Here is a 13742-nt window from a genome sequence, read left to right on the forward strand (position 1 = left end):
TAAAATTAATATTTGTCTAGAATTATGTCTGTAGAATTTGATTTCACTTACACATAATATTGTATGCAACCTGTATTGTGTTTCCCCACTGACAACCAACTGATTAGTATAATTCGGGCCTGGAAGAGTACTAGTTTTTAGGGTTAAAAAAAAAAAAAAAAAAAAAGCCATAGGTATGTTTTATATATAAATAGTCTTTAAGACAATTGTGAAATACTGATAATTCCTTGAAGATCAAAGATGCAATGCTACAAGAGCTGGTACAATAATTTTTAGGTAGGAAAGATTTTATGGAGTTATTCTATAATTAGAGGAACAGATAAAGAATATTGTACCTTAACCTGCTGGAGGCAATAGTGATAGAAATAACTGGAATCTAAGCCAGGAATTTTATTGCTTCAGTAATATTTCTTTGGTTACATGTCTGAGTCATGTTAAAAATCTATATAGTCTGGTATAGTCTGATTAATTAACAAGAAGAAATACATCACAATCTTATACATTCTTTATCTTATTTGATTCTGTTCATCCCTAAAGCAGAGGCAGGTATTACGTAAGGTAAACAAAACCAAAATTTCATATAAGAAGTAAACACTGTTGAAATTTTATTCTTTACAGAGTCTCTCTTATAACAGTTTCAGGTTTAATGGACTTCAGAGGCATAATATTTGTTTTGCACCACTACAGGTGGAAGCAGTATTCAATCTTTACCTTCTTGATGAAACTGTAAAATGGAATGGATGTGTTGGGACTCAGAAAAGAAAATTTTACAAATGTTAGGTTATCATGTTGGAACCTGAGAGTGTTTTTTTTTTTTATAGCATTACTTTCTTTTTTTGTATTCCTCTGATGAACAATTATCTTAAATGGCCCAAGCATTTTGGGTTTTTTTGTTTGTAATTCTATTAACATAAAATTTTAAGGAGGATGTCATTCTAAAATGGACTTTTAGTTCAACATAAGCCCAAATTCTAAGGTTGATTTGTTACTGAACAAGTCAAGAATATTAATCCAGAAACAGTTAAGGATTGGACTGAGGCCAAAATACATAACTGTTAGTACTTATATTAACAGAATTGCAAAGCTGAAGGGAACCTGTAGAGGTCATTTGGTGCATCCTTTCTTTCCCAAGGTAGAATTAGCCACGTTTATATTATCCTTGAGAGGACATTTTCTAGACATTCATAAAATCCTCCCAGTGGTGAAGACTCTATAACCTTCCAGCACTACTTTTGGCCTCAAAGTTTTTTTCTAATTTCTAACCTGATTTCTCATTGTTCCACTCAAGCCATTACTTCTGGTACTTTCCACTATGGACATGCAAAACATGCTCCCGCTTTTGTTTTAGTGCCCTCTTGCCTTTTAGGTACATGAAAAGCGCTATTTTCTCCTTCAGCTGCCTTGTCTTCTGGTTAACTTGCTTTCAGTCATCTAGCATGAGCTTTTTTCAGATGTTAATCAGCTACTTTCTATTTTCTTATGGTATTTCTTTATTAGTTTTATTTTTATTAGTTTTATTGGGAGAGGACTATGTAGTATCTCATGTTTGCTTTGACAATTCCACTTCGGTTTCTTGGACTTTTGACATGCTACAGAAGTCAGTCTTGATGTTCTTAAGAATTATTTAAGGGATACTTTTATTTTACTATTTTTCGAGTAAAGTATTGAAAATTCTGAAAGTTTCATTCTGTGTTTATTTTTCCTTGTATAACAAAAGAATAATAAGGTTCAGAATTTGTTATTTTATATCCTTCTGTCATATCTCCTCTCACAGTATTAGTCATTCAATCAATGTACATGTAATCCTTTCTGTACTCTGAAATATTTCTTAAGCATTGAAGAGAATTTCAGAATTGGGCATGATATACATGAAATTATTCTAAGTCCAAAAGCAATTAATGTATTCATTACTTTAGTGCAGTTGGCATATCTCAAACAGTGCATTTATGTTTGACTTTATTCAGTTTTAGAGATGGCATGCACTATCTCTGCAGTATGTGATAATGCCACATTCAGAATGACAGCAGTCCAAGCCCTGGGGCACTAAATGCTTCTTGAGATATGTTCAATTGCTGTTTAACTGTATTTAGCCTAAGGTGCAGAGAAAGAAAGTGCTGATGCCTTCAAACATGTTTAAGTATTTTAATAGTCTTGGCATGTCAGAATATGCCACAGAACTAACTGGGGAGCAGTTCCTGAATTACTGCAATTAGGATGCAGGAATTTCAAAGACAGTACTACTGTAGCTGTGTATCACTATAGTTTAGGGTTTTTTCCCCCCCTTAAACAGTGATTTTCTACAATACGCACCCTCTCAGCTGTTTTCTGCATTATTGTTCTCTGATCATGTATTTAATCCTTGTTAGGCTTTAAGAACTCTATCGTGTCTCCAGTCACACAGCTCATAAAACAGACAACCGTTTAATATAAAAGCTATGTAAATGGACTCCTGTTTAATTACAGTCTTACTGATGTTTCACTTGAATTTTGGATGGTCCTCTGAATATAGTATATTTGTGTACAGAGTGCAATAAAAAGTAGGATGAACAGTGGCTCATCTAAACCACAGTCTCTATCATTACTGTATGACAGCTCCTATTCCTTTTTCTTTTCTCACAATAGCCTGGAACTACTGCCCAGGCATTCTTTACAGGTTCTCAGTAACTGGAACCATGCAGGGATGTTATGGGTCTATCAATGGAAAAAGGCAGCAAAAACTGCATGTAGTCATTGATTAGTCATAGATACTATTTAGAATGCATCTGCTAGTGAGTCCTCATATCCTGTGGACCAATCCGCGTGGTTACAGAAGTACCGCTGTAGTACTGTACTGTACAGCTACGGTGGTCGTGTACTCCTCTAATAAAAGGTCCACAGCTAAGAATGCTTCCTGGGCACAGAGTTCTTTCTGGGAATTCTGGGAATATTCAAGTTACTTATCTAGATAGGATGTCAGTATTGCTGCAGAGGGTTTTCCAAGTCCAGGGACAAGTGGAACAGAGCTTTTAACAACTAAGGTACATCCAGAGTCTGTTATTACCACAGGCTTTGCGTGTAGTTTGCAAAAGATGAAAAAAATGGAAAACTCATTGCATCTTTCTCCAAATGCTGGGTTTGTATAAAATAGAAAACTGCTTGTTAAAAAATGTGTGGAGCAGAGCTAGAGTGAGTATGCATCCTTAATTGTATTTCTGCAATGTGTGTGTAAAAAAAGCACATAGCTTGACTACTGCGTTCATAATACTTTCTCTGTACTTGATGAAATATGTTGACCTTTGGTAAGGAATGGGAAGAGAAAATAATGGAAAATTACTTAGTTGGAATATTTTAGTTGTTAAGTTTTTGGCTTTAAACTGGATATAGAATATCATATTTCCCCTCTCCACACTGCCATGGTAGGTTCCTTTTTTGATAACAAGCAATCCTTCCAGCCCTAAAGCAAGAGTCAGCTACAATCAGCAGAAACATGAACATACATATAAATAACTCAATCCATTTGCATGCAAAGTTTTATGGAAAACATAAGCTATCACCATTGCAGAAATTAGCCATAAATGTTTAAAAATCTGTTGGATTAATGATAAAAGTTTTTTTTTAAGTTATAGTTATCATCTAACTTTAGAAATTGGTGGAAGCTTATATCAGATACAATGAGAAAATAAATTGTGAGATCCTGTAAATTAGTGTTCTCCAATTTTTTTTTAAGCTTGTCTAAGCACTTGCAAGTGAAGTCTTCCTTAAAAATATTCACTTTTGAAATCTGCATGTATACCTAAAAACCTGTCTAAATATCTGCATTCTAGGCAGTGTGTTTACAGTGGCTTTGTAAATAGCCAAGAAATACACAGTTCTGATGTAGATACACCATAAGAGGATATGTTTGAAAATAGTTTAAATGCTATCTTCCATTGTAACTTTGAAGATAATTTTATGCAAATAAAGCTTAAATCTGAGTAGTCTGCATATAAACAGTTAAAACCTAACCCTAAATCTACAAATTTCTGTATGACAAGAAATATCATCCCTCCAGGTTTACTTTCTCACTAATTAACATTGCGATAAAATTTGTTTGTTAATAACAAGGATTTTAAGCACCTATTTGAGTCAATTTCCAGGTGTGTAACTGTGGTAGAAATCTTTTATATGCTTCCTTGATGATTTACCAATTGTGCTGACAAATTCTTTGCTGTGTCATAGTTTATTAGGCTTGTCAGGTAGCAGTGTGGTTGCTACTAGTGTTTAACTTCTAAAATGAGAAATACTTTTAAAAGTGCGTCACTTAGAGACAGATACATTTGGATGTAGATTGTGCTAGAGGACAAAAGTAATTTTTTGTTTGTTTTCAAATTTAGAAATTTTTCACAACTTCATGGGCTAGATAACTTAAACAGAAGCATAAAGCCACTACTTTGCAAAAGAGAGTCAATCTGTTCAGGGAATTAGCAAAAATACGGTTGTATTATTTAACTTGGGAGCTGAAGTGGCGTGTCACTTTATTCAAAATGAAGGTTAAATCTCTGTGATCTACTGCAGTGTATAGAAAGTACTCAACTTTTCCTTAACTAACTACTTTAGGTACTGGTAATAGTTTAGTCCTGACGGCACTGGATGTTTTAATGATCTTCTAATATAACACACACACACACACACAAAAAATGTTCCCTCCTTCCCTGCATTGCTTCCTGCCCCACCAAATGTTGAAGTTATGTCCATCTTTTAAACAGAAGAGCAGTTAAAATGCAACAGGTTTCAAAACATTTTAGATTAAATGTGTGCTTCAATGCTGTACTGATTCAAGCTCTTAGAACATATGCAAGAAAGCAATGGAGTAGAAGGCTACATTAACTGTATGTGCCAAATATTAACTGAAGGGTGTTTTAGAGGGAAATATATCACACTGGCTCTGACAGACTGAGAGAGGCGAGGCTGCTGCTGCTTTTTCATGTCCCTAGGTCTAACCAGTAGCAAAGATGAAGATGTATTCCCAGTAGGTACACACACAGAGCACACACATGCACCAAATATATACACAATTGCCCACAAAGATCACACTCAGAGCTCTCACAGGAATACAGATAGCACCAGTGACCTCATTCTGTTTCCCTCTTTGGCTGGACAGGATGGAAGTCCACTAGTGAGAGTGAACATGCACATATATATACATGTATATGCACACATAATAGACAGCTCATACTCAGGAGTTAGAAAGGAAATTAATAAAAAGATAGGACAGATGGTGCTGATCAGGCATAGAGCACAACCAGACAAACTTATTAGCCAGCAAACTATTTTTTGTGTGCTGACGTGACTGACCCTTTTATCCCACTATCTCCCTATTTTCCCATTCGTGTTCCTCCCAAAACCATCTAAAACCCTCCCTTGACCTTGCTTTGGGTTCTCCCCTAAACAATGCATAATAAATCCTGTGCCATCCCAAAATGCTTTTCCCCCATATTCCATAATGTGGCCTACATACCTAGGCAGCAATCCCTCTGTTATGCAGAAAAGTGATCTGCAGAGCAGCTGCCGAGGACTCATGGTGATGAGTTTCATGCATGGACAATGGGGCTGATGGCTCTGTTAGGCATAACCCTAGGAGAGTGTGAACAAGGTGGTGGTTCCTCCTGAGTTCTTGATTTGGGTTCCTGTCTGTCACTATACACACCTGTGCTCCTATGAGCCTGGGAAGATGGACTTTTGATGGGCTGATGACCTCTGTGATGGGCTCTCGGGAGTAGCCTGTCAGGGTACTATTTGGGCTAGTATTATCCTGCTAGTGTCTCTGTCTTCACACCCACAAAAGAGATCAAAGTTCTCTAACAGGGTGAGTCAGCCACATGCTGTCTTAGAGGTTGTTGCTTCATAAAACTACACTATAAGGCTGAATTGTACAAGTCCTTATCCTTTGCAATAAGGAACTCTAATATTTGTCCAGAAGTACATAATGGATGCACTACAACGCAAAATGGTGAATTTTCAACTGCATGATTCCAGGACCATTAGTGAGGGAAGGATTTTTATCAACGCAAGTAAAGCTGACTCAAGATTTGTTTGCACTAAAAAGAAACCATCAGTATAAGAAGACATTTACAGTTTCAATCTGGAAAATAAATTAACACCACAACAACAAAAAATCCCTTTTCAAGAAACATATACTCCTATGTTTTAAATAAAGGTCAGACACATTGCCTCGATAAACATTTGCTAAGGCTCTTCCAAAGTCATAATTAAAATACTGGTAGCAAGCATAATGTTTAATGGTCATTGTCTGAAAATAAGGTGCTGGTTGAAGAGTTTATTGAGATTTAGATGGGAAGGGAGTTTGCCGTGTTGTAAAAATATGAAGAAGGTTTGTCTATTTAAAAATCAAAGCACATCAGGTGCAGCTCAGCATGTAATTATGCTTCTTACGTTTAAGAAGTGCCGGAATAATACTAGATTTAGCTGACAAATAGAGAATTTTCCTGTTACAGTCCCCATCTTTTGTCTATATCTGCAGAACACGGTCATCTGAAAATTGATAGGCTGATAACTGTCTATAGTCTTTGAATTCTTCATAGAAAAAAATGTGGGAATCATGGCTGAGTCTAAGTGCAAAAGCTTTAAAAAGTACAAATGGGAATTTTTTTTTTTTTTTAAAAATCCAACACTCAGTTCCTTCCTCCAGGCCTTACACATCTTGGTTACAGAGTTACTCCATTATCTAAACATCAGTGCTGTTTTCCTCATTAAAATCAGTCACATATTGAAATATGGAATATTACACTGTACTTAGAATACATATAGATTTTATAAAAATTTTGAAAACTTTTTATAATAAATAATATGCAGATTCTTTACAATAGTGCAAGAAATTACTAATTAAATGAATTTGAAGTGCATGAAAATTATCAGGACAGGATGAACATAAATCTGACTTTCAAGAGCTTTTACAATTCTATCAGGATTAAATCCACAGATGCTGAAATGAAATATGCTTGCTCTCCAAGCACCTGTTGTAAATATTTTAAATTAAAACGTTTATTCTGGATGGTGCAAAGGATTTTTGGTTGCTTTTTTCTTTTTTAACCTCAGCAGTGGTCTTTATGAATTGAAAAATATTTCACAGTTGGAATTGTCACTGTTTGAGAGGGGTCATCTGGCATCCAAAATCAAACAAAAAATAGACAAAATAGAAATAACAAAATGAAGGCTGAATAGGCCTTTGAAAGGTATTTTATAAGGCATAGGTTGTTACTGGTAAAATTACTATTCACATGAATTTGGGTGTTGTAGTGGAAAGGTAGAAATTTGCCACAGCCCATATGAAGTGCCTGACTATGTTTCCATGTTGAAGCTCCTTGGTCCTTTTCAAGCTAATTGATTTGTTATAAAAGAAACTGAAAATTTTCGTCAAATAACTCATATCATATGAAAGTCATATCAAATAAACTGGAAAAACTAATTTACTTGTTGATTTATGTTCCTTGTCAAATTTGTTTGAATATCATGTTACTACTTTGTAGGCGGTTCCAGTTATTTCTTGTAGACCATAAAGTACAGTATAACTGAATAAAAGTTTCAAAATCTTACCTAGTGTTTAAAACAGTTGAGGTATTTTTTTTTTTTTTAATTCAGTTGTAATGCAAGTATCCAAATACAAATCTTAAAAACTACCTGTGTTTTTATCAAGTAGAGACAGTCTCCTGAACTTTGCTAGTTTTCAGTGAAAGCTCTTACAAGTTCTGTAGCTAGAAAGCTTAGACACAGTGATCTGGAACAGGACACATTCTAACACGTGACATTTAAAACAGTGCATCTATTCAGGCAGCACTCATTCTCCCTGTCCCTCCACATGCACACACAACATGCAGAGCTGCTTTATCTGTACATGGTAGGTTAAGTTTATAACCAATAGCAGGGTTTTTGTATGGTCCTACTAATCACTGATTGTATGATTAATGTAACGTATTGTGTACTAACAATGAATGCCCAATTGTCAAATACAAGTAGAGGTTTACATGATGCACAAATTGAGTCTCATTATCAATAACAGAGCTGCTCACTTGCAGGGCATTTAAGTGTGTTCATAAGTATTTGCAGGGTGCAGGGCCTTGGGTTCCTTTTACATAAATTCTAAGCATTCTTTAAAAAAAATTCAAGGAAAGGTATTTTTAATAATTTCAAGAAAATTGACAGTATGGAATTAAGTGCTTGTTTGATTCTTTTAGACATCAATATTCATTCAGTACCTAATGCCAAATGCTTTTGAGATTGATTTACAAGCACAGGAAGTGGCTAAACAGTCTTATTTTTCAGTTCTTGAGGTTGATGATCTGTACAGATATGTTTGCTGCCTATGGGCATATACAATGTAAAAAAAACCCCTATTACTGAGTTTTTTATGGCAACATTCTTACAAAGACCTTTAAAAATACCTTTTGTGAATTTAAAGATTCTCAGTTTCACTGGAAATCATTGCAATATTCTTCATTTGTAAAGACAACTCTATTTTACTTTCAGATTCAAGGCCTCTACCAGATGTAGCCCTGACAGGGAAGTGTACCCGAGAGTGTGATGAATATGGCCACTCGGACTCCTGCTGGATGCCAGTTCGCACTTCTCCTGAAAGAAAGCAGAAGAGCCAGCCAAAACTCTCCACTTTCATGCCTGTTGATGAACGGGGCAGTCAGGAAAAGCTGGCCAATGGAGAAGCCTCCCTCATGGGTGATCGCAACAGAAACCTCCTTAACAAAAAGTTGACCTCATCCTATGAGACCTTCAGTGCGGCCAGTTTCAGCAAAAACGAAGAAGGCAATCCAGAGGATATCCCCCTTACACAGACAGGGGAATACAAGCCATCTCCTGTCAATACTCTAACTAGAAGAGAAGTTTACCTGTAGGTTAAAAAGCAGCAACAAAGCTTCTTCATATGCTAAGAAAGAAAAGGGGCAAAAGTCTTAAAATCAAAACAATTTTAACAAAAAATAAGAAACAAAAAAGAGGGGGCCACCAAAGAGACAAAAGATCTGCCTGCCACTTCTGCCTCCATAGCAGGCATTTAATTATCCTGTCTGCCTGACTATACTGTACAATGTAGAAAATGTTGTTACTTGCATGTCTAATTCTCCCTCACTGATTTTTATTTTCCTAAATCTACAGTTGCAAATTCCTCCCATAGTAACGAGCTTGATTAAAAAGAACACAACACACTGTTTTTTCCCCTCTGCAGAAGCATGAGTTAAGCCACTCATTTTGTTTGATTGTCATCTGGCTTGTTGAGGATAACAGGTCAGGGAAAATGTATTCAAAACATATCATCTGAATATTGCTGATCCCCACCAGGGACAATCCTTCAGAAACCATACAGATATAGAGATAAATATAAAGGAATAATCATTAATAGGCACTTTGTGAAGACCACAGCTTTAATATTCTCACCTCTCATCTGAGGCTGGAAGCAACAGAAATACATTCAGCCTGGGACTGAAGTCAGAAACATGGCATACTTTCCTATGATTCATGAACTCTGGTTCTGTTTTATCCATAGAACAAATGTGTTCTTGCTGTGTCTCTCTCCTTCTCTCTCCTTCTCTGTAATGATTACTGCAACGTAAACACAATTAGTAACACATATACTGTAGGATAGTAATGATAAACTGTTGAAATCATTATTTTGGGCAAGACTAACATCTAGCTGGAAAGACCGTAATAACAAAAAGGCCAAAGATCACACAATGGATCAGGGGAACTGCTAAGTATCGGGGCTTGGCTTAGAAAACCAATATATTCACAAAACCACACATGTACTCACAACACACCTTCAGTTACATTTTGCACAGCAGCATACTTCACAAGCCCAGATGACATAATTTTTTTTCCAGTGTGATTCAGTTGAATGCCCAAAGGAACTGATGCGGGGTTTTTTGTAATGACATGATATGTTGCAGCAGATGCTGCATATGATATGCTGCATATGCCAGTTCCAGGGAAATTTTAAGATCAAAATTAGAAGTGAATAGTAGTGATAGAAGGCTGTGTTAATGAGAATGCTTGGTAGGGTGGAAAGGGTGAACAATCGGATGATGCAGTGACAAGAGAATATTACAAGTCAAATACAAAACCTTCTTTCCAGAGTATAAGGAGTGATTGCTAAGTCTTTTGTCATCAGTGTTGCAGATTACCAATTGCTTCAATTATATCAAAGATATAATGAAGGTTTTCTTGAAACACAAGTGCATTAAAACCAAGAGAAGTGCAATACTAAATGATGTCAAGACTCAGAACATTTAGGCTAGGTAGAAAATGGCACTGTGATAAACAGTGGTATGAAACTCACCTAGCAGGTCAAGGTGAGTCGAAAGGAGTCCAAGCTACTGTGATATGCAAGAGCTCTGGGCTGTAACAATTCTCAAGGTGAACGCTTCTTGACAGGAAGAGGAAATTAAACAGATTTTTGTGCAATAAAAGCAACAAAACATGCAGAACTTCAACCAGTTGCTTTGTAGCTGATGCTGTAGTAATAATGACAGACTGAGCTCAGACATTCAGATGAGAGCGACAATCAAACAACACAGCAAGGACAGCTCAAGGAGGAAAGCATTCAAATCCCTGGCTGTTTAACCTGGCGTTAAGGCATGACTAGATGGCTCTTTAGTATACTGTAGACAAAATGTAGCTTTGGGTAGTTTCTTGCTATGAAGAATTGCATAGAAATAACCTTAAACAGCCTAATGTAGAGGTTGGTAAATCAATAAAATTCATCACATTTATCTTTTGAAATCACTTCTTCATATAGTGGGATGTGCCATAATTGGCCATTTTGTTCTCCTGAGTTTACTTTCTTCAAGTAACATTGGTGTATAGCAGTTACGATGAATGGGCACATTTTAGAAAGAAAATATCAAAGTCAAAGATTAATAATGATTGAACATTTTTATGTTTAATTATTTAAGTAATATGGAGAGATGCAAACTAGTACTTTGTTATGAGACTGCATACAGCAGTTACTGCTTTGTATAATCTGTAAGTACCTGTTTAAAAATGCTTCTAAAAATGCTTATGTAATGTATACACATTTTTCTTGCACGTTTCAACAGAATACACGATTGCATAAGACAAATGTTCAACAGAATTTCCTTTAATAAGATTTTATTTAATATTACACAGACACAAAAAAAGTTAGTAGCTTGGTTCCATATATTCTTAGACCCTTTTTCTACAAGGCTAATAATACAGGTCATAGAAGACCTTCAGATTAAAAGGATCAGCAGTCACTCACCAATTTTTGCACCACATAAGACAGTCATTTAATACTTTACTTGTGTGCATCTCCTTAGATCTAAAATGGGTGTGAAAGATTTTTTAAAAAATTCTATCTACTGTAAGTATTCACAGTAATTCTAGTGGAACTAGCCACTATTAATGTGCTGATTACTCTTCTGACCTGGCATGACACACAAATATATTTTGTGTTTGTATTTTTCCTCTTTATTTGAAATAGGTTAAAACTGGTGCCACTCCATAAATAGAGTGTTTTTGTATAAAAATAAACAAAACTATAAAAAATAATTAGGGTGAATGCAAAATATGCAACTGTGCCTTTTATACCTATTATTATGGTAAAGTGGTAGTTGGGTTTGGACACTGAGGGATAAGGGGCTATTCCCAACTTTTTTGAACCTGTATATTTACCTGTGTTTATTTTCTGAGAAATTATAAATAATATATTTAAAAACAAGACTTTTGCCAAACTCAGTTAATGGACCAGTCTTAAGCATTATTAATACAAGGCTGTGGTTTAAGTAGGTCTCAAGTATTTTTTTTATTACTATTTTTGTGGGGTTTGGGATTGTTTTCATTTGTTTTTAATTCTGCTGCCTGGAAAACTATGATCAGCCTATATTATAGTTATCTAGCAAGGTGTCACCAGTTCATGTTGCCAGGAAAATTGAAGATTAATTTTTTTAATTGCTTTAGCCATCATCACAATTCAGTTGTACAGTAGAGAAATCATCCTTTTATTTCCTTCCATGGGAAACTCAAATGAGCTTTGCATGTATTTTACCATTAGGGCACCTTTATAGACTGATGCGTTAATATATAACTTTATATGTATTAGAAAATTCAATAGCTTTGATCTAAAATCTAATGCTCATTCTGGATCTCAGATCCATTATGTTTATTCAATATGGTTTCTGACTGGCCTGCTGCCTGAGTTTCAGGAAAAAAAGTTAAACATTATTTTTATGTGGGGGAAGAACTTAAATGGGATTGAAATGATTGGCTGAAAGGTTACCCTAGGAAGTTGTCATGCAGGAAAACAAAGAATATTGTTAAAGACCTTGCCATAAATCCAGACATCACCACCACTTGCAAGGAACATGAACAACAAAATACTTTTCCTTTTGTTTCATTGGTACATATAAAGAGTGTTTCCTTAAGGAATGAAGCAGATGAAATAGCAATAGAAATAAAAGTCCATCAGTTAAGTTGTATTACTGACTGAAGAGCATAAACACAAGGAAGAAGACAACATTCACCAGCTACCTGGGGTATGTTTTCAGACAACTTTTTCCTAAATTTTAAAGCACTTGCATTCAGTGTGGTACGATCTGTTTGTAATAATAATCATTGACTATTGTTCTGCAACTTGGATGTTGATAGTGAAGCAGAGAAAAACTTATCATTGTTTATTATGAGTCACTATGCACGCAACTATGCTAAACATGGCAAAATGTATTAAGCGCTAGTCCACCTCTATTTATGAAATATTTACATAATTTAATTTGCTTTTGTACAGTTTTATGTAAATAAATTGCTTGTCATTTTTGTCTCTGCAAATTAAAATATAACATGTTCAACTGGTTGCCCATTTGCCAGTGTACTTTCTCTGACAGGCTATTCCACTTTTACTGGATGAAATCACATGCTAGTTTGCATATTTAACCTATATTTTGCATGGCAAAGATGAAATTGCCTTTGTAAGTGGCTACATCTTCAGCTGCTGATACAGCTGAAGTTTTACCTGTCTGCAGAGTGACATTCAATAAAGATTATTGTCACTCAGGACAGCATACAGCTCTTTTTGTGGTAGAAATAAAGTACTTGTAATGATAGCAGTTGTTTCTGATTACTGTTCAAAAGGGCTTCTTATTAAGGTGTGTTTAAAACCTTCATATTAAGGGGAACAACAAAACCAACAATTTACTTAAGAATAATCTTGTGTAAAAGCTCAGGTTTCCATTATGAAATGACAATTTTCTAATTATCAACAAGGTTGCTATTTTTTCCAAGAAGTTTAGAAATATTAACAAATCCTAGTGTCAGTGAAGCATATATGCTGAAAAGAACAACACAATTAATGCAGCATTTCAGAACAAAATGTGAAGTAAAAAACCTCCAGTTCTTTCTAGCTGTGAATCAAATTATCCATCTCAGCATAACTACAGATCAAGAACAAACCCTCCTCAAGAAGAAACATCTAAGAAGCAGAAAGAGTTTATTCCTTAGCTGTCTGGATCACACACTGCTTTTTGTTTGTTTGTTTGTTTTAAAAAAGCAGGTTCCAAATCAGCCATTAATTTGGGATTTACATCGGTTGTTATATGTGCAAAATACATTTGTGGAGAGAGGGATCGAAGGTTAAAACTCACCCTCCTTCCTGTTGTTTTCTACAAAATACAGTATTGCTACAGAGACCTTGCAAATCATTGTGTACAATTTCCCTCTGAACACCACAGAAAGTGCTGTTTCTACCTTTT

At 35.3% G+C, this 13742-nt stretch overlaps 1 protein-coding gene across 3 annotated transcripts in view; it reads left to right on the forward strand.

The window, feature by feature from the left end:
- Nucleotides 1–12847, forward strand: part of PCDH7 (protocadherin 7) — a 326982-nt gene extending 314135 nt beyond the window's left edge. For all 3 annotated transcript variants that reach the window (XM_074904630.1, XM_074904632.1, XM_074904629.1), the window contains exon 3: nt 8503–12847. In XM_074904630.1, the coding sequence (XP_074760731.1) occupies nt 8503–8882 (380 nt within the window). In that variant the 3' untranslated portion in view covers nt 8883–12847. The remainder of the gene's footprint in view (nt 1–8502) is intronic.
- The last annotated feature ends 895 nt before the right edge of the window (nt 12848–13742 follow it).

This window comes from Athene noctua, chromosome 4 (assembly GCF_965140245.1).
Source record: "Athene noctua chromosome 4, bAthNoc1.hap1.1, whole genome shotgun sequence".
Taxonomy (NCBI): Eukaryota; Metazoa; Chordata; class Aves; order Strigiformes; family Strigidae; genus Athene; species Athene noctua.